The 22,661-nt window shown below is 39.1% G+C and overlaps 1 protein-coding gene across 3 annotated transcripts in view; it reads right to left on the bottom strand.

Annotated features, from left to right (window-relative positions):
• Positions 1-4,707: 4,707 nt before the first annotated feature.
• ACER3 (alkaline ceramidase 3) overlaps positions 4,708-22,661 on the bottom strand; it is a 169,620-nt gene continuing 151,666 nt past the window's right edge. For all 3 annotated transcript variants that reach the window (XM_040489434.1, XM_040489435.1, XM_040489436.1), the window contains 4 exons: positions 17,833-17,934; positions 15,371-15,475; positions 8,179-8,224; positions 4,708-7,657 (listed from right to left, as the gene is read on the bottom strand). In XM_040489434.1, the coding sequence (XP_040345368.1) occupies positions 7,604-7,657; positions 8,179-8,224; positions 15,371-15,475; positions 17,833-17,934 (307 nt within the window). In that variant the 3' untranslated portion in view covers positions 4,708-7,603. The remainder of the gene's footprint in view (positions 7,658-8,178; positions 8,225-15,370; positions 15,476-17,832; positions 17,935-22,661) is intronic.

Genomic DNA, 22,661 nt, shown 5'->3' with positions numbered 1-22,661 from the left:
CATTTTCACTGGAAATTAAGGTTATTAGGGGCTAAGAATGCTAATCAATATATGTAAGTGAGAGTACTAGAAACAATAAAGAAGGGACGCATCTCGAAAGGCCTGAAAGGTATGAAAGATGTGTTTTGTTAAGAAAAAAAGGAAAGCAATTTTATCCTACAGTAGTTGCACAGAGGTTGTAAAAAGGCTGTTCCAGAATGAGGAAGGAAGAGGAAAGGACAAAATCCCGCATGGGCATAGAAAGCTGTAAAGGGTCTACAGAAGGGGGCAGGAGTGGAGGAGAGAAAAAAAAAAAAAAGCGGGGAATATCTTATTCATGTGGGTAAACTGGCTGATTGAATGCATTTATTTTTAATTTTTTTTTTTAAGAAATGAGCCCAATAGTATATGGATGCAAAACTAGATGTTGAAATTCCCTCCTGAAAGGAAAAAGTTTCTTGGATTGTTGGAAATTTGTCAATGTCTTGGTAGAAAGTGATTAGTCACACCTCCAGTTATCTAAAGTGAATGTTACGGGGACGACTACATTTCCTTGTCAACTACATTATAAAGAACTCTTTATCAAATCTTTAACCATGGCCATTTAAAGCCTTTTGTCACTCACAGATATTGTTTTACAAAAAAAGACTGTCTCACGGACCCATGGTAAAGACTACAATAGGTACTTGGGGGTACAGGCTTCTGATGTCATTATTTAGGTAATTTTAAGATCATATCCCTGGACAAATGGTTTCTAGAACAAATAGAAAAGCTTGTGGATTCATAAAACTGCTAATCCCAAATCAAGAAACACCTGAAGTTATCACGTGAAACTGAGTACACTGATAAAGAATGATTATGATTCCTTCTGTGACCTTTGCTTAGAATATTGCTGGTTCTTTAATGTTTTTCTTTTCTTTTTTTTTTTTTTTTTTTGGTTTCAGAAACCCTTTCTGTTAAATGATCTATATACCACACAGCAGTTCAGTAGATTACGTCTTTGTAAACAAAAACAAACATTTATCTTTTCTCCCTGCCTCATCCGTCCAGAGTTTGGAAACTCTTACTGAATGTTATTTTCATGGCAGTATTTGAATGTTCAGTAAGAATTTGCTCTCTTTATAACAAGAGACAATTTGAAACACTGGTTATATTAGGCTTTGACTGGAATGTCATATTTGAGAATGGTGTGCATAGAATCAGAGATGACCAGTTTTAAGAACTAAGGTGGACTTTAAGGAGCCAGAGCTTATAAAGCCTTCCTGGACAACCTGCCTGGCTTACAGGATTCCCCGCCTTCCAGGTGAGTAAGGAAGGGTACTTCCTGGCAGGCCCAGAAATTTAGGATATTTTGGGGATCCTGAGAAGGAATTCACCCAAATCTGTAGTGAAGTCTGATGGTGAGTTCTCCCAGCCTTGAGGCTTTTATTTTTTTAATGTTGACTTTATTGTTGAGAGACAGAGCATGAGCAGGGGAGGGGCAGAGAGAGAGGGGGACACAACCCGAAGCAGGCTCCAGGCTCTGAGCTGTTAGCACCAAGCCTGACGCAGGGCTCGAACCCACGAACTGTGAGACAACCTGAACTGAAGACTGTGAGATAACCTGAGCCACCCAGGCACCCCTAGCTTTGAGGCTTTTAAAAGTCCAATCTGAGATTCCTAATAAAAGTTCCAGCCAAACAAACTTAAAAAGGACTATGACATCAATTACTACTCTTGCTACACTTACAACCAGGTCAAATTTGATAAGACTAGACTTGCTACAAACAAAAACAGTCTTACCTTGATTATCTTTGATGAAAATGGGGGTAATTTTAGGTTTCAATGGAAAACTATAACCCACCATTGTGGATTATCAGATTCTAGTCCTGTTCATTCTCTTTGAGCTATTTTCACCTCTTTGTAAGCTGGATCATGCCACCTTGTGTATTTTGTCAGTAAATAACTTTTCCAATTTTCTTCCACCCTCCTGATTCGGCACCGATAGGTGCCCATTTCCTTAAGCCCTGCAAGCTGAAGGGAACTTCAAAGGATTTATCACAACGGTTTGGGCCACTCAGGAAGTTCACCAGAACACGGTCGTCTGAGCTGCAGGAAATACCCATGACTGTGAGACTGCCACTACCATTCTGACTCTGCCTTTTAAAGACACTTCAAGGGGCGCCTGGGTGGCGCAGTCGGTTAAGCGTCCGACTTCAGCCAGGTCACGATCTCGCGGTCTGTGAGTTCGAGCCCCGCGTCAGGCTCTGGGCTGATGGCTCAGAGCCTGGAGCCTGTTTCCAATTCTGTGTCTCCCTCTCTCTCTGCCCCTCCCCCGTTCATGCTCTGTCTCTCTCTGTCCCAAAAATAAATAAACGTTCAAAAAAAAAAAAAGAAAATTTTAAAATAAAAAAAAAAAATAAAGACGCTTCAAGACCAGTGTTTAGAAATCCTTTTGACTGCCTGTCCTCTGCACTCAAACTGAGTTCATAATCTGCTCCAACTACTAATTTTTGTTTTTCCTTTTCTTTCTCCATGAATCTATGCCTTCTTTCCCTTTGCAGATCTCCTACCTCCCAACTTCTAACCTGAATCTTCTCTCCACAGCCACCATCTCAGCTTCTGGCCCTTGACACATCTTGGGAAGTCTTAGGGGAAATACAGGAAGTCTTAGATGTGGGGAGGGGGGACGTACCACTGTGGCATAACAATTATTTTGTGCTAACGGCATTTGAGAATCAACAGATATAGGAAGAGGCTTTTTTCCCTGAACTCCCTTTTTATCTGCCTAAAAGCAGAACCTCCCCCAAAGAACTCAACTGTTGTAGTTTTGACTCTGGCATCACAAATGAGCAGACATTGTCACAAAACTATCCAATCTCCCATCTATTCTCCTAAGGGCCCGTTTATCCATTCTGAAAATCATTTGTTTTCCCCTCAGTGCCCTCTCTTTCCCTCCGCTCCCCTTGTTAAGATGGTACATAAGCCCCAGATCCTGCCTCCGGCCCCACCTTTCTCTGAATGCTCTGTGTCATGTGAATAAAAATCTACATTTTCTCTTGCTCATCTCTCATTTGTCAGTTTAATTCACAGGCCCTCAACTACTGAATCTAAGAGGGTAAAGGAGAGATTTTTCCTCCCCACCAGGAGACATTGTTAAGTCCAGCAGCATGCTCACAGGAACCCCAGCAAAACTGGCAATTTCTCATCTAGCAACTACAATTAGACATTTAAAAGTTTCCTTATTCTTGAAGTGCAAGAGTTTAAAAAACAGCATTGAAGTTTTCCATTCAGATGGGCCATGACTATTTTTTTTTTCATTTTATAGCCCTCGCTACAAAGGCGTTTAACTACTTTTAGCCAAATTTTAGTCATTATTTTCAAATGTTTACAGCACAGTAAGTAAGCTGTAACTTTAGACACTGAAAAACAAGACAAACTCATGCAATCAAACTAATTACATTATGGCACTGATAAGAGGCAAAATGTAAAACAGAGGTAGATCTGCAAATTGCCACACAGTTTGCAAGTTCCAATTATAACTGACTCTCTTTGAAACATCAGTTTTATATAAATATTTATCCAGTAGCACATCATAAACCACAGGGTTATAATAATTTCTTTTGCCATGTAAACGTGCAACTGAGAGTTAAAACTATTAAAACTTTGCAACACATGATTCTTTTTTCTTTTCAAGAGCAAAGTAATATGGAACCCATACAACTCATAAGAAAACCTTAAAACTAAATTATTACACTTTAAGGGGCACTGGCTAAATTCTGAAGGAGTAGGCATTAAAACAGAACTTAGTTTTGGGGCGCCTGGTTGGCTCAGTCAGTAGAGCATGTGACTCTTGATCTTGGGGTTGTGTTTGAGCCTCATGTTGGGTGTAGAGATTATTAAAAATCAAATCTTAAATAGAATATAGTTTTTTGGGTTTTTTTTTTTTTTTGGCATGTAAAGATTTTCATGCAAAGTTTTTGGTCTCTTGATTTTGACTCTGACCTCTTTATCTTTAGTATTGATGGGGGAGCACGAGGCAAGCTGAGGGCAAAATACAGGCTGGCACACCACCCCCCTCCCCCCACCAGGTGGAATGTGTGATAGTCCTCGGATACTCCTGGCTACCCAAGAACAAAGGAAAGGGGTTTAAATGCTTGCCATGGTAACGTGGGAAACTAAGGCACATGAAAAATTAAATTCCCTTACTGCCTACAGCCCACTGACAAGTCCTTGAGACCAGCAGAGTGACCTCCCTCTAGCTCAGCTGCCTCAAGGATGACACTTTGCTGGGGGCAAAAGACAGACAACCTTGGCTTAACATTATCCCAACCTCGAGGATCCTATAAGTCAACTTCCTTTATCTCAACTCTCCCAAGATATACGCTGGAGATCATACTCCAAGTTTATGGGCCCTCGATATACATCTAAAGGGTCTCATGACTGAGGGTTTATTAAGTGGTAATAAGTGGCATTTCCCTAGCAACAGCTAGCCCCTCAAGATCCTGGAAACCTTGCTTCCAAAATTCCTTAGAGGCTTACTCTATCCCTGACCCCCTCCCAACCTGAGGGTATGTAATGAGTTACCTATTATGACCCCATGAAGCTCTTCCTGCCCATGGGTCCTGTCTCCTTGTTTTAATAAAATCACCTTTGCACCAAAGGCGTCTTCAAGAATTCTTTCTTGTCGGCTCTAGACTACCCCACCATCACCCCAAAACTTCATCAGTATAAGTAAAACATTCTTAGTGTAAGGAAAGACTAGTTTAATGGTCCTGGAAACTGGGCATTTAGGGTAAACCATAATATTTTATCTGATTCTACTAAACCAAATACACTACTTGAGGTTCTCATTTGTAAATTAATCAAAAATAAATGTTTGTCATCAATTTATCCCCAATCATCAATTTATACAATATCGCAAAGATAAAAGAGATCACTTCAGGTGTTGGCAATGTTTTCATGAAAGCACCACGGTGGGGAGGGGTGGGTGGAGTGACCAACCAGATTAGGACAACCACCTTTCATTTAGTTTTTCCTTGAAAAAAAGTCAAATTGCTTTCAATTTTCTGGAGTGAAAATGGCAGGATATTAAGATACACAGGCCAACTGCTGCTTTCATATCCTCATAAGATACTAGTATTTTCTAAAATGTAATTTGCTACAGGGCTCACAGAGGAGCACCTTTCACATCAGATATGTTTGCTCAGCAGGAAATCGGTTTTTGTATACTCTAGTTTAGGAAGTCTGCCAAGGAAGTAAAGGGAACCCAACCCTACAATGCCTACCTGGAATCCTAGAAGGGAAAAATAAAGCCATTCAAATAAAGTTGATTTAGCAATACCCTGAAGGTCAGCAGTATTTCCATAATACTCGCTAGGGCACAGAAAAGAAGTCTTGAGTGTGCTAATAGTTCGGCTGCTAGAAAGAGAGCCGTATGTGGGGCACAGGCGAACTTGGGAGAGTTAGAGCCTGGATTCAGTCTCTGCTTTCTGCTCAACACTTCTAAAATGCTTTCTGCTTCCATGCCAGCTGTTTTCACAGCAGAGACAAGGGTCTCTGAACAAGTGGCCACAGCGTTACAAGTCACCCAGTGGTGCCTGTGCTTAAGCCTCCACAGAGGTGCTGGACAACTTCATTCAGCAAGTGACTACAGGGGGTGGTGGCTGAACTGTTCGTTCAGCAAACTGCTGGAAAGGGCTTGGGTATCAGTGGGGGCTCTCCACACCTTGTCTGTGATATGCACAGCCTCAGTCTCCCTGCGCCTGGCTGTGCTATCAAGAAGGCTGTGCCTTTGTTGCCATACATAGGTTCTTTACACAGAAGCGTAGCTTGAGTGAAAAGTACAAAAGACAATGGTGTGAAGCAAATGAACCTATTTGAAAAATGTAAGATGGCTGATAGCCTAGGTAGCTGCACATGAAATGTAGCCAGAAGTCAGAATCTTATGGCAAAAGAACAGTCTTACGGGCTGTGTATTAGAACTGCTTAGTTTTAGGTTTTCTTAAGGCACAACCAAAGTTCTTTAGATTTATTTTGGCAAGTGCTTTTCTTGCTGGAGGATCATAAAAGTAGGCAGAAGTTTATGCCTAATGGCGTGTTGGCATGCTTTGGTAAGGAAAACAGTTCTTGGACTAAAACTAAGGCCAGAAGGTGAAGAACAACAAAATCTGTACTGGTTTTAAATTTGTACGAAGGCGACTTGCTGGATACTGGGAAAATGACAGGAGTGTTTTTATACCTTTGCAGAAGAAAAAAATGATTTTCCTTTTGAAGCTGTAGCTTCAGGATTTAATCTGGGTCAATGTCACCACGCGGTAAAAACAATCTGGGCTTTATAATAAAGTCGCAAAAATGCCAAGTGGTACAGAGCTACCAATACAGTGATACCTCAGGCAAAGGGGTCAAATAAGGTTTTACTCCAGATCGGTGTTATGTTTGTGAAATGTAATTCAATTTGTTACACATCTGAACCCAAATCAGAACTAGCTGCTTTGTGATGATATTTCACCGCCATTTTTTAGTATTTTAATTTTGGGGAGTTCGTTCAAGTAAGTGAGAGCCATTCTCAACTCTTGTATCTATTTCCTTCAACAAATGAAGGGGCAGGCATTCTAATAAGCTTTATGTAAATAGGATCCTGATCATTTTAGCTCTAGTTAACCTGATACATTTCCCTGGGCATAACCAAGGCCCCTCTGAAAACTGGAAAATATGGCATAGTTTAAAAAGAGTGTAACAAACAACATTCACTGGTAACTTCAAATAAGTTCCGTCAAGAGGGTGGAATATTGGCAGGCCAGACCACCAATCATGTTTGCCTAGCCATAAAACCAGTGACAACTTAAAGATCTGCAAAGATCAAAGAAAACAGAGAAACCACCTTTAACTAACAGCCTGGAGGCACAACATCCCACAGGTGTCCTTGTGGTCTTTGCAAACTCTTACAAGGTGACCCACTCAACTCCGATTGGCGGTGGCCACACACAGACACCCCAGAACCCACTGCAAATCTGGGGTATGGCAAGTAGGGAACCGAGTGGCCAGCTGGAGCTTGCTTATGACATGCTGACTAGCACAAGGGCAGACCGTGAGGAACTACCAGAATCCCACAGATAGCTCTTTTTCACCTTGGAAAACCATTCATGAGGTTACTACGACAAGAACACAAATCAAGGCTGACACGGCCAGCTCCACAGCTGGCCATCTGGGCATGGGGTTTTGCCAAAACTTAGCTGACTGTTTGGATCATTTAATCAAATATTAAGCAAAGTATAATTTACATGCAACCCTTGTCAAAAAAGGGAAAAAGGTTAAATTTCCTATGATCAGCACAAACTGTTAACCTGTTAAGAAGAGCCTCATTTTTCCAGCATTCAACTATATATACACACATCATGTCTGTTTCTTTTTAAACATCTTAGGGTGAGGGTGAGGAGGAGAAGGGACAAATGAGATAAAGACGCGAGCTCAACATCCAACAAGACTATTCCTTATTCTCTGTGTGACTGGCAGCATTAGTTAGAAAGTCACTCCTTTGCTGTGATGGTCATGATATATTTGAATGTGTAGATCTTTAAGGATTTCCTTATTCATTTGGCCAGGCCTATGGTAGATGCTTTGTTTGTTTTCCTGGAATAATTCATCAGTGCTTCCTGAGAGGCTCAAACAGGATCACTGGCCAGATTCCGAAGAGAAACTGTTTGGAAACAAGTTAGGACAGAATGAAAGAAAGTAACTGTTCCATGTTACCCCTGAAAAAAGAACCTATGTGCTATTACTACAGTGCTTCAGTGTTTCATAGGTTTGCTACCAACTGTCCTGAGTAGCCTGAGTCCAGCATATTCTTTTCCGACTTGCACCAGATCTCAGAAAGGACTTTTATTTAACTTATTTAAATGGCTGAAGTTTCTACTTTGTCAGGCAGGGTGCAGGGCACTGAAATCATCTCAGATCTTTAAAACACTCTGTAATGTAGCTATTAACAGCTCCATTTTATTGTTGAAAAAAACTAAGGCTTAGAGACAACAGACGTGCCCAAGGTCATAGAGCAGTACGTGGAAGACCTAAGATTCAAGGGCATCTGGTTCCAAAGCCTGTACTCTCTCTACTACCTTTCCACCCACTCGCTTCTCCCATCTCTGTCCCATCCTCTCAATACCCTCCCCTGCCCCAACATGCACGCACGCACGCACACACACCCCTAGGAAGGGAGCATACCTTCACTTTTGGCCTGTATTTCAGGTAAAGAGTTCTTGTATACAAACTGAAAGAAAAGGGGAGGGGGAAAAGCTCTTCAGATTAATATTGAATTCATGCAAACTGGCTTACTGACAAATTTAACCATAGTGCCTCTGTACCTACAAAGAAAAAGCAACATTGGTAGATTCTTTTGTTCATTTAGCAACCATTTTTTTCGAGCACCTACTCTATGCAGAACACTTGGCAAGATACTAAGGAAGACAGAGAAATGATCACTCTCAGACTGTGACCTCAAGATGTTTGTAGTTTAGCAGGGAGCATTCAGCTCATGCTTGATGATTCATATCATAATTGCCAGCTTCATCTCTGAAGATATATGGTAGCCAGGATTAAAGGAGAGTATTCTCAGAATATTTTGGAAGTGGTTATATCAGCTCTAAGAGGATTACAATACAGGTATGAAATAATCAGGAAGGTAACAGAAAGCCTTCCTCATAGTAGCCTTTAAAATAAATGGGGCGCCTGGGTGGCGCAGTCGGTTAAGCGTCCAACTTCAGCCAGGTCACGATCTCGCGCTCCGTGAGTTCGAGCCCCGCGTCGGGCTCTGGGCTGGTGGCTCGGAGCCTGGAGCCTGTTTCCAATTCTGTGTCTCCCTCTCTCTCTGCCCCTCCCCCGTTCATGCTCTGTCTCTCTCTGTCCCAAAAATAAATAAAAAACGTTGAAAAAAAAATTAAAAAAAAATAAAATAAAATAAGTAACATCTGGGGGTGCCTGGGTGGCTCAGTCAGTTAAGCATTGGACATCAGCTCAGGTCATGATCTTGCAGTCCGTGAGTTCGAGCCCCATGTTGGACTCTGTGCTGTCATTTCAGAGCCTGGAGCCTGCTTCGGATTCTGTGTCTCTCTCTGTCCCTCCCCAGCTCATGCTCTGTCTCTCGCAAAAATAAATAAACATTAAAATTTTTTTTGAAATATCTAAAATAAGTAACAGCTGAAAATGAGATTGGATTTTTTTTTTTTAATTTTAAATTTTTGTAGAGAGAGCATGAGTGGGGAGAGGGTCCAAGGAGGAGAGAGAGAATCTTAAGCAGGTTCCATGCTCAGTGTGGAGCCCAATGCAGAACTTAATCCCACAACCCTGGGATCATGACCTGAGCCGAAATCAAGAGTGGTTGTGCTCAACAGACTGAGCCACCCCGGTGCCCCAAGAAGTTTGGATATTTAAGCCTCAGTTATGGAAATTTTGATTCTATGGCTATGTCATCGAATGAAGCATGCAAATAATATTTCAGAGGGATGATTTGAGAATGTAATAATATAACACGTGTGCCCTTTAAGACTACTGTACATGTGTTTATTTCAAAGAGTTGACACAGTGAAGTAAAAATATCTGAGCTCAAATGGTTGCTCCATCACTTTATAACTGTGTAACAATGTTGAGCCACATTATTTACTTGCTGTATACAGTCTTGGGGCACCTGGGTGGCTCAGCTGGTCAAGTGTCTGACTTCGGCTCAGGTGATGATCTCATGGCTCCGTGAGTTCGAGCCCCGCGTCGGCCTCTGTGCTGACAGCTCAGAGCCTGGAGCCTGCTTCGGATTCTGTGTCTTCCTCCCTCTCTCTCTCACCTTCCTCTGCCTGTTTTTTTTCTCTCTCTCTCTCAAAAATAAATATCCACACTTATTTTATTTTAGTTATTTAGGATGAAATATGTCTAAAACATATTCTATCTTCCCTGCCTCCTTAAAAAAAAAAAAATCAAAGTAGGGATGCCTGGGTGGCTCAGTTGGTTGAACATCCAACTCTTGATTTTGGCTCAGGTCATGATCTCATGGTTTGTGAGTTCGAGCTCCGCATTGGGCTCTACACTGACAGCATGGAGCCTGCTTAAAATTCTTTCTCTCTCCCTCTCTCTGCCCCTGCCCTCCCCTGCTCTCTCTCTCTCTCTCAAAATAAATAAATAAACTTAAAAAAAAAAGTCAAAGTAAAACATTTTAACATTAACGTAAAACAAAACAAAAAAAAGTCAAAACCTGCCACCAAATACAGTCAAAATGCTTCCTTTTTTTCTGTATTTACTTTAACCTTTGTCCCCACACAAATTAACTTTTACACACGGTTAATAATTACCTATATATGATTTTAGTTTGTTTCACTTAAAAATCCAAGTAATCCTAATATCTTTCTATGTTGCTATAGAATTTTCATATTTATAATTAAAAAAAATTTTTTTAACATTTATTTATTTTTGAGACAGAGAGAGACAGAGCATGAACAGGGGAGGGTCAGAGAGAGGGAGACACAGAATCCGAAACAGGCTCCAGGCTCTGAGCGGTCAGCACAGAGCCCGACGTGGGGCTCGAACTCACGGGCTGTGAGATCATGACGTGAGCCGAAGTCGGCTGCTTAACCGACTGAGCCACCCAGGCGCCCCTCATATTTATAATTTTAAATAGCTGAATAAAAGATATACTATAATTTACTTTAAAATTCTACCTTATTGGATAGTGTGTTTTATTTTTCTTCTACTATTATTGTTGCTTTGCTAATTAAGTAACACTGTGATAAACATATTTGGGTTTACACACACATTTTCATTTTTCTGGGTTATTTCTTTAGGATAAGTTCTAAGGAATAGAATACCTGGGATAAAAAATATAAAATAAATATTTTATTTTCACAAACACATACAGTGTTGAATTCCTTTCCAAATGGGTTACATCAGTTTACACTGACAAGTAATACATGATCATGTCATTTGACTGCAACTGAAGAATACAGGAGGGAATTTCAAAATACTATAGAGCTCACTTAACAGATATAAAAAATATCTTCATTGTTGGGGTGCCCGGGTGGCTCAGTCGGTTAAGTGTCCGACTTCAGCTCAGGTCATGATCTCACGGGTCATGAGTTTGAGCCCTGCGCTGGGGTCTGTGCTGACAGCTCAGAGTCTGGAGCCTATTTCTCTCTCAAATATACAATAAACATTAAATATATATATATATATATATATATATACACACACACACACACACACACACATATATATATATGCACACACACATATATATATATATATACACACACACACACATATATGCATATATATGTATATATATATCATTGCTTTATTTTTAAATTATTATTTTTTCTTTTAAAAAACTTTTTAATGTTTATTTATTTTTGAGAGAGAGTGTGCACAAGGAGGGGGGGGAGGAGCAGAGAGAGAGGGAGACACAGAATCCTAAGCAGGCTCCGGGCTCTGAGCTGTCAGCACAGAGCCTGATGTGGGGCTCGAACTCACGATCTGTGAGATCATGACATGAGCCGAAGTCGGATGCTTAGCCGACAGAACCACCTGGGCACCACTAAATGATAGTTTTTAAAAAGGTAATACAATCATTTGGTGAAAAATCTGAACAGTACTAAAGAGTAAACAGGAAAAAGAGGGTCTGTCTCCTAGCTGTGACCTGCGGCCCAGAGATAACTGCTGGTACCTACTGGTTAACATACCCTTACAAAGACAGTAAGCATTTATAAGCATATATGTATATTTAGTCCATATATGTATTTTTATTCACAAAAATGGATAACCTACTGTTTTAGAAGGCATTTTTTGATTACCAGTTAAATGATCAGTTTTCTCTTGGCTTATTTATACTACAAATATCTCAAAAGGAGGCCTTCCTCTTTTTTAATTTTTTAAATTTAAAAATAGCTTCAAACTTCTAGGAAAGTTGCAAGATTGGTCTGAAGAATTCCTGTATCCCCTTCTCCCAGATGACCCAATTGCTATCATTTAACCACATTTGTTTTACACACACACACACACACACACACACACACACACACACACACAAATGCACCTATGATCAAGTGTATAAACATATCCTATAGAGTCGCTGTATGACATGATGCCCATCACCTAAATATCCTAATGTGTACCACCATAAAACAAGGACGGTCTCCTAAATTATAATACAACCCTCCCAGTCAGGAAATTAACATTAATACAAGGCTAACATCCAACTCAAGAATTCATTCCAATTTTGCTGATTGTCCCAATAATTTCTTTCTTCCTTTCTGATCCAGGTTGCTGTACACAAACATGAATTGCATTTAGTTTTCATGTCTTAAAAATCTTTTTATAGCTAGAACAGTTCTTCAGTCTTTCTTTGTCTCACAAACTTGACAGTCTTACAAAGTATAAGACTTTCATTCTGTAGAAGGACCTGCATCATAGGCCCAGCAATATTTCCTCATACCCAGACCCAAGCCAGGCTTTTTTGGCAGGGACACTACAGAAATGACCTGAGCTCATTTCAGTGCCTTGTATCAGGAGACATACTCTAATGACTTGCTCCATCATGGGTGATGTTAACTTAAATGCACGGTCAAGGTGGCTGCTACCAATTTTCTTCACTGTAAAGTAACCATTTTCCCCTTTGTATTAGTATTTCATGGGGAGATATTCTAAATTACACAAATATGTGTTCCTCATCCTACTCCCACTTGTCAGCCAGAACATCCATTGATAACTTATACCTATCAACTATCCCTAAGATAGTTGCCAAATGGTGATCGTTCGTGTCCGTTGCTCCTTCTACATTTGTTAGTTAGCATTTTTTTGTAAGGAAGAGCTTTCCCTTCTCGTTCATTCATATTCGTATGTACTCACAGATTCTCATTTTATTCGGTGGGTGTAACTTGAAACTCTCGCTATTTAATTTTAACATTCAAACTACCTCAGGTTTATTAACAGGCCAAAGCTTGCTTGCCTTTCAGCCTTCACAGGGTTCACAGAGCTAGGCAATGCATGTATGTGTAAACATATGTATACATATATATTTATAATCTATACAACACATACACATCCAACTTGTTCCATATCTGTGTGAACATGTGTGTGTCACATACTCCTGAGTTCATACTAATACTTTTAATTCCAATCTAACCCCCTCAAGGTTCTTTCTAGCTTTCCCTCTTTCAGTATTTGTAAATCCCTTCTGAGAGAGTGGAGAAATCAGGCTTTTGTTATCCTCAATATATTTACTTAATGTTTAATTAATTGATTTACTTGTTCAGTGTAACCCATTTCCTAACTCCAGCCGCCTCCTCCACCCACCCCACCACATCACTTCCCCTCATCACTCTGCTTCCTTGCCCCACACAGCTGCCACTTCCCCGTCACCACCATGTTTTCTTGGAAGCTCAGCAGGCTGCTACCACCGACTCCTTTTTCCTCATTCCTAGGACACTGAATGCTGCCATCTCTGCACAGCACTTCTTCCCCCTCATTACCCTGGTTTTCCATACCAGGAGTAGAGAAGGAGAAAGTGAAAGGGAGGTGGAAAGGGGAAGGTGTAAAAGGAAAAAACAATATGATAAGTATGCTTTCACCTCCTCTTCAGTATTTATTATAGAAATTTACTACTATACTATATTACACTGCAGTAATGTCCTTGCGTAGTCCCAAGGGCAGTGTTAAGGTGCTAAGTTTTAATTCTCAGGCTCATTCTACAGTTATTCTTCTCTTTTTCTAGCACCTATCGATTTACCATACATTTCCTATCCCTTCCATTTTAAATTGGATATTTTTAATGTGCTACGAGCTGAGAATCCAAATAATCAATGTAGTAACAAGTGGCAAAATGTAAAATAAATATACTTACAGCCAAAGTTTAAGAGCTCTTCCATGATTAATAACCTTGAGCTCTTCACAGCATTAATTCAATGATTCTTATTTAGCTGTCCAGAAGTTCCTTTTCTATAATTCACAGGTAGTTACGTTAAAAAAACATTTTTTTAATGTTTGTTTTTGAGAGAGAGAGAGAGAGAGAGAGAGAGCAAGCATGTGCGTGTGTGTGAGCGGGGGAGGGGCAGAGAGAGGGAGACAGAATTGAAAGCAGGCTCCAGGCTCTGAGCTGTCAGCACAGAGCCCGACATGGGGGTTGAACTCATGGACCATGAGACCATGACCTGAGCAGAAGTCAGATGCTTAACTGACTAAGCCACCTAGGTGGCTACTACTAGTAGATATATTTTAGATAATTCAGGATACCTAAATAAGTTGATCTCCAGAGAGGTGAGATGCAGATGTTATTTTGCAGGTTTTCTACAAATTTTCACATTGATTCAAAGGAAGATTTTCTTCCCCTTTCTAGAATTATTTCAGCTATCTCAACTCTTAATAAGAATTTGAAATTAAACATAGTCTGACCCCCAGTAAAGAGACCAATAGATACACACTCATTCATTCAATTATTTAACAATATATACTGAGTGCTTGCTATCTGAAAGGTATTGTTCTAAGCATTTGAGAGGGTAGCAGTGAGTAAGATAAAGTCTCCGCTCTCAAGGAACTTAACATCTAGCTGGGGGAGGCAAACAAGTAAATATATATAACTGCTTATAAATGCTTCGAAGAACAATGAGGCCTGGTAAGGGGAGACAAAGTGATATGGAGGTATTATTTGAATAGGGTGATCAGAGAGAATTCTAACTTCATTTTTGTTATAAATGATTGACCTCCAACAATCATTTGATAGGGGAGCAGGGGAAGAGAAATGGCCACCAACTTATTTCAGGGAAGGAGACAAATTAAGCTGGGGACTTCTGATACTCATACTTTCCCAGGCTCCTACTCAGGGGATCTGGCTGCTTTTTCCCCTCTAAGTTTGTTCTCTACAAACAAAGATATGTTGATCGACATGAAATGGAAATGTTTATATCCTACTTGCTCTAAAATGTAGATCATATGTCAAGGTGAGTTAGTACAACTATCTCACTTTTAAGGGTAAGAAAACTTGGAGCGCCTGGGTGGCTCAGTTGGTTAAGTGTCTGACTCTTCATTTTGGCTCAGGTCATGACCTCACGGTTCATGAGATCCGGCCCTGCATCAGGCTCTGTGTTGACAGTGTGGAGCCTGCTTGGGAGTCTCTTGACCCCACTCTCTGCTCCTTTCCCGCTTGCCCATGCGCCATGCTCTATCTCCCTCAAAATATGTAAATAAACATGAAAAAAAATTTTAATTTAAGGATGAGAAAACTAAGCTTGAGAGAGAGGAAGGGACTTGCCTAAGGTCATCCAGTGGCAGAGGCAAAGCTGGAACATAAGTTCCTGATTTTGTCTTTTTATATCTACACCATTCTTTTTGAAGAGTAAGAGAATAAATACTTCAACACTATGCTAAAACAGTCTCTATTTCCTACCTGAAAAGGATGTGAAGATAAGAACCAAGGCCAGTTAAAATATGCCACCATGCATGAAACTGTGTGGCAACACCTATGATAGGTGGCATCTTCTTTCGAAAGTTCCTGTGAAAAGTGGAGGGAAGAAATCACCATGTTATTATCTTTTTTTTTTTTTTAATAGTTAGCAACTAATGCTGACAGCCTATGAACATTTTGAAATGTGACTCTCAAACATGGCAATTATTTAATTTCCTTAAGTCTGCTGTAGTCCGCCACATTGTTTTCCAAAGTGTGTTTTGAGGAACAGCATTCCTAGCAGAAGTTCCATGAAGAAATGATGCTGTGTTCAAAAAAAATGGGGGAAATGGTACATAGTTTATTGCCCTCTTGGAAACTGCAGTATATATTAACAGAATAAAGGCTATCATAACTGTAAGAGTTTATTTTCATTTTTTTTCAGGTAATGAACTAATGCACAGAACCCTTTCGTAATGTAGTATCTTACTAACATTTTATGGAACTAGTGTTTCCTGGAACACAATTTGGGAAACATTAGTCTACTTAGCTATTCAGTCAAGAAACCAGACACATGCTTTTCCTTGGCCTACATACAACCGTCGTCTTAGATGAGCACTGTACAGTCTATGAAGTGCTTTTGTAAATATTATTTCACTACTTAGGTGAGACATTGAGGTAGCTATTATTAGCTTTGCTCTACAGATGAGGAACTAAAATTCAGAGACCAAGTTGCCTAAATCACTCAGCCAAGTGGCACAGCTGAGTCTCAGATTCTAGATCTTTTGATTAAGTGTGTACCATATTAACATTCTCATTATTAGAAGGGAGAAAATCAATGTTAAACACCAAACTATTTTTCTAGATAGCCCATAAATTTTTGAGACAATTACCATCTCTAAGATCTTACTTTATTTTTTGGTGGCTTTCACCCAGAAGATGATGACTTATCTCAGCAGTGTAAATGCTCTAATAGGGCTTCTGATGTATATTACTGATTCAGAACTACTCACTCAGACCTTAGTTTTCTTTTTTTTTTTTTTCAACGTTTTATTTATTTTTGGGATAGAGAGAGACAGAGCATGAACGGGGGAGGGGCAGAGAGAGAGGGAGACACAGAATGGGAAACAGGCTCCAGGCTCCGAGCCATCAGCCCAGAGCCTGACGCGGGGCTCGAACTCACGGACCGCGAGATCGTGACCTGGCTGAAGTCGGACGCTTAACCGACTGCACCACCCAGGCGCCCCCAGACCTTAGTTTTCTAAGCTAGGTATATTACTTGTTTATTTATATACATTTAAAATCTAAATTTACTTATTTAACTTTTTATTAGTTTTATTATTTTATGGAAAATTTCAAACATGTGCAACAATAGGCAAAATAATAATGTACCCATTATCCAGCTTCAATACTTGTAACTAACAGCCAATCATCTAAACTCTCATCTGCTTCTCCCCTTCTATATTTTGAAGCAAATCCCAGATATTGTATTTTAACTCTAAATATTTTAGTATGTGTCTCTAAAAGATTAAAAGCTCTTTAAAACTTAACCATAATACTATTTTCACATATAAAATATTAACATTAATCTCTTAATATCACCAAATATTCAATTACTGATCAAACTTCCAACTGTCTTGTAAGTTTAGAATTTTTTTTTTTTTTTTACAGTTTGTCTGCTTAAATCAAGATTCAAAACAAGTCAACCATTGTATTTGGTTGATACCGTAAATCTCTTAGGTCTCTTTTAATCTATATGTCTCTCCTCCCTTTTTTGCCCCCTCTGCAACTGATGCTGCAGAAACCAGGTATTCATCCTATAGATTTCTCACAGTCTGAATTTTGCTAATTGCCTCTCCCTGGTGCTATTCAATATATGTGTTTATGCAAAACTTTAGGGCACAGAATTTTGAATTGGAAGGACCCGCTAGTTTAAACCTATTTAACATGTTCACTTTATGGAAACTGAGGCCCAGAAATATAGTATCTTAATGACAGACTAGGATCCAGAGACCCAAAATTCAAACTTTAGTCAATACAAATAGCTGACAAGATGGTAAAAGGAATGTTTGCCTTAGAAAAGAACTTTAAGTATATTAAGGTACAAAATTATACACATATATATCCCATGCTTCTTACAAATCATTCTTATTTCTTCAACACTTTCAACACAGATTAGGCAGATTTCAAAGGCCTAATTAACATCTGATTAACTCTATAGCTCTGTGATGTGCACACAAAAAAATCCCTACAGATGTTATGAAATAGTCTTGGGTCCAAATTTTTAGGTTAATTAAAAAAGTGTTCTCAGAATTTAACCTTATTGTGCTGTACATACTTTTTAAATTCAACAATGGCAAAAATTCACTTAGTGGCACTAATAATTCTATATGCCTATGAAATTCTCTGCTTATAGACTGTTTCTAAAAATATTTCTCAAAGATTGAAAAAGATGCACATCTTACCTCAGTGAATCACAAAATATGTTATCTATGTTCCATAACAGAAATCCCAATAAAAATATGCCCAAGGATGTATAACCTAGTCCTCTGAGCCATGGATAAACCCTGTGGGGAAAAAAAGGGAAAGCAAAATGAAATTGTGTCAACTCCTGTCATCATCAGAGCTTGAAGCCATCACTTTCACGAGAAGGAAAGGTTTTTTGGTTTTGGGGGGTTTTTCTAATGTTTATTTTTGATAGTGAGAGAGCACAAGCGGGGGAGGGGCAGAGAGAGAGGGAGACGGAAGATCGGAAGCAGGCTCTGCACTGACAGCAGCGAGCCCTATGCGGGGCTTGAACCCACAAACCATGAGATCATGACCTGAACCGAAGCTGGACACTCAACCAACAGAGCCACCTAGGTGCCCCGAGAAGGAAAGGTTTTTGTTAGTATTAAAAGCAAACCTAGGGGCGCCTGGGTGGCGCAGTCGGTTAAGCGTCCGACTTCAGCCAGGTCACGATCTCGCGGTCCGTGAGTTCGAGCCCCGCGTCAGGCTCTGGGCTGATGGCTCAGAGCCTGGAGCCTGAGCCTGTTTCCGATTCTGTGTCTCCCTCTCTCTCTGCCCCTCCCCCGTTCATGCTCTGTCTCTCTCTGTCCCAAAAATAAATAAATGTTGAAAAAAAAAATTTAAAAGCAAACCTATCTATTAAATTCTCTAATACATTTGCAGACTAGATTTAGCTATTAAAAAAAATGAGAAAGAATGTGCCATTTGATTGCTATGTGCTTCAAGAAAGTAATCTGACGGACTGTATCAGTCCTCTGGAAGAGGCAGGGGGATGCTGGAACAGAATTAACATTGACTGAGTTACTTGCTATGTGTCAGGTAGGCACCATAGTAAATTAGATACACAAGCATATGAGTAAAATCTTCAAATAAACCCTGTGAAGCAGGTATTATTCTTTGCACATCACTGATGAGAAAACTGAAGCTTGGTGAGTTACCCAAAACAAGAACAATAGCTTATATATTTTTTACAGCTTCAATGAGGTATCACTGGTTTACATTAAACTGAATATATTTCAAGTGTACATTTGATCAGTACATCTGTATATACCCATGAAAGTTACACTACAATCAAGATAACAAACATATCCACCATCTCCAAAAGCATAGTTTGCATATTTTAGAATGTTATGTAAAGGGAATAATACAGTAGATCTTCACTGTATGGCTTCTTTCACTTGGCATAATTATTTTGAAATTCATCCATGTTGTTATGTGTATCACTACTTCATTTCCTTTTATTGCTGAGTAGTATTCCATTGTATGGATAAGCCACAATTCGTTTGTCCGTCCGAATGTTGGTGGACATTTATGTTGTTTCCAGTTTTTTTCTATCATAAAATAGCTACGAACATTGACAAGTAAGTTTTTGTATGAACATATGTTTTCATTTCTCTTCAGTAAAAAGCTAGGAGAGGAACACCTGTACTGAATGGCAGGTGAATGTTACACTTTTTAAGGCACTGTTAAACTGTTTTCCTAAGTGTGTATCATTTTATATTCCCACCAGCAGTGTATGTTTTTAGTTCTACATCCTCACCAACACTTGGTATAACATCGGTTTTTGTTTGTTTCCTTTTAGTTGTTCTTTGTAGGTGTTAGTGGTATCTCATCGTGGTTTTGATTTGCATTTCCCTAGTGACTAATGTTATTGAACATCTTATATGCTATTTGCCATCCATATTATCTTCTTCAATACAGTGTTTGTTGAATCTTTTCCTATTTAAAAAAAGTATTTGCTTTCTTGAGTTCTAAGAGTTCTTTTTTTAACTGCAACACTTCTTTATATATTCTAGACGTTAAGTCCTTTGTTGGATATATGTATGTTGTATTTTCTCCAAGTTTGTGATTTGCCTTTCATTTTATTTTATTATTACTATTTTAAGTTTATTTATCTTGAGAGAGAGGGAGAGAGAGTGAGCAAATGTGCACGCATAGGCAAGGGGCAGAGAAAGAGAGAGAGGGAGAGAGAGAATCCCAAGCAGGCTCCACCCTGTCAGCTCAGAGCCTGAAATGGGGCTCAAACTCACAAACCATGAGATCATGACCTGAGCAAAAATCAAGATTAAGATGTTTAACCGACTGAGCCATCCAGGCACCCCTGCCTCTCATTTTCTTAACAATGTCTTTTGAAGAATAAAAATTTGTTATTTTGATAAAGTTCAACTTACAAATTTTTTTCATTATAGCTTTTTGTGTCCTATATAATAACTTCACCTAACCAAAGGCTGCAAAAACTTCTACACTTTCTTCTGGAAGTTTTATAATTTTAGCTTTAATATTTAGGGATATGATTCAATTCTAGAAATTTTTATAATGGCATGAGTTTAAATTCATTTATTTATTAAATGTTTATTTTTCAAAGAGAGAGAACCCAAGCGGGGGGGGGGGGGCGCAGAGAGTGAGAGAGAGGGAGACAGACTCTGAAGCAGGCTCCAGACTCTGAGCTGTCAGCACAGAGCCTGAGGTGGGGCTCAAACCCATGTACTGTGAGACCATGACCTGAGCCGAAGTAGGATGCTTACCCAACTGAGCCACCCAGGTGCCCTTAAGTTCACTTTTTAAAATGAGAATATACAGTTGTTTCAACACAATTTATTGAAAAGAGTATCCTTTCTCCAAAAGAATTACCTTTGGATGTTTACTTAACATCAGGTCAGTATTGATGAGTGGTCTATATTTGGATGTTTTATTGATCTGTATTTTATTCTTACCACCAATACCACATTGTCTTGATTAGTGTAACACAGAGCAAATCAAGAAGCGTAAGTCCTCTAACTTTGTTCTTTTTTAAAACTGTTTTGGTTCTTCTAGATTCTTTGCATTCCCATGCAAATTTCAGAATCAGATTCTCAATTTTTACCAAAAATCCTGTAGAGATTTTGATTATGATTGATTAAACCTATAGATCAGCTGGGGAGAACAGACATCTTAATAATATTGAGTTTTCTAATCCATGAAAATGGTGCATCTCTCCATTTATTTAGATCTTATTTAATTTCTCTCAGCAAAAAACTGTTCACTGTAGTTTCCCATACGCAGGTCTTGCATACTGTTGCTAAATTTAGTTCCTAAACATCTGATGCTTTTTGATGCTACTGGAAATTGTACTTTTGAAATTTCACTTCTCAATTGTTCCACTGCTAGTACATAGAAATAGGATTTTTGAATATTCATCTGAATTTCATGACCTTGTTGAATTCCAACTTACTGCTTCCAGTTTTTTGGTACGTGTCCTATGACATTTTCTGTACACGATCATGTCATTTGCAAATACTATGTTGGACAGGGCTTCAACCAGTAAAATGTTGAATAGAAGTGGTGATAATATATACTCCTGTTTTAGTCTCCATTTTGAAGAGAAATTTCTTTTAACATTTCATGCCTAAATGTGTTAGATGCTGTAGAGTTTACGGGTTAAGAAGTTCCCTTCTATTAGTCATTTATAAAGGGATTTATTTTGTTTTTAGATTGTAAATAGGTGTTGAATTTTATAGAATGCTTTTTCTAAATCTATTGCTATCTTCACATATTTTTCTCCTTTATTTTTTAATATGGTGAATGACAAGAATAGATTTTCTCAAATATTTTCTTATTTTAACGATAAGTATTTGTATATAAATCAATGAAAAAATAATTTAAAAACCATCAGGAAAGCATAAACCTGGCTGTGCATGGAAAAAGTATTATTGTCATTGTTTGATGAACATCTCTGAGAAGATGATGTCTTCAGCTTTTCAAAGAGTTTATCATAACCCCATTTAGGGGAGGCAAGAATGAGTCCCAGTTAACAGGGCTCAACACAGTGAAGGCATCTGACAGCGTATCAGTGTGGGTCAGGAGCTGAGATGTGACAGAATATGACCAGTGGGAGTAGAGTACTCTCCATTTTCTCCTTCTAAGCTTACTTACCAGGGCCAATCTTCAGCTCTCAGCAGTAGTTCAAAGCAAAATTCTTCTGTGGGGTGAAATGAACGTCTTTGGTTATCCAGGTAGCAGGGTACACAGGAGAGAGCAAGAATTTCATCAGCACATAGTCCCTATAAACTAAGTACAGATAAGATTCTGGGGACAAACTACCCATTATCATCAGGCACAAGAATGTATCATACAGAAGGCTCGCAACACATCTGTATCTGGAGTTACAGTGCTTCATTCTGGACTGCCTTCCTGACTAGCATATGGCTATCATCTAAGAAATCCCTTCCCTTCCTCTTCACCTTGGGAATTGCCTTTACCTCTCTCGATGCTGGATTTCCCATCTTGAATTTCATGTCTTCCTCCTTTTTGGCTTTCTCTCTCACTTTGGTCAAATACATCCTTCAGTAGGTTTCTGAGTAATAGTTTATAGGCTATTTCTTTTGAGAATTCAAATATAAGAAGATGTATTTTGTCATCACATTTCATTGGTAGTTTGGCTGACTACAAGATCCTAGGTTAGAAGTCTGTAATTCCAGCTGCCACTTTTGTTTTGATGAGTCCTAAACCATTCTGCTTCATGATCCTTTGTAAGTATATGCCTTCTAACTCTATAAATTTGTGGAATCTTCTTTGTCTTAGAATTCTGAAACTGGCATGGATTTATTTCCACCCATTGTGAACGGCCACTGGGTTTTTCCAATGCAATCATTCATGTCTTTCATGTATAGGATCTTTTCTTGAATAATTTTGGTGATGATTCCCTCCCTTCCATTTTATCTGCACTGTCCTCTCCCCTTTTTCTATGTTGGCCCTTCTATCCAGCCCAGTAATATTTCTACCGAATCTCTTCTCCATTTCTTTCTCA

The sequence above is a fragment of the Herpailurus yagouaroundi genome, unplaced genomic scaffold, assembly GCF_014898765.1.
Source record: "Herpailurus yagouaroundi ecotype Mexico unplaced genomic scaffold, PumYag 180, whole genome shotgun sequence".
NCBI lineage: Eukaryota > Metazoa > Chordata > Mammalia > Carnivora > Felidae > Herpailurus > Herpailurus yagouaroundi.
The sequence above is the reverse complement of the archived record's forward strand: the minus strand, read 5'-3'. Positions and strand labels throughout refer to the sequence as shown.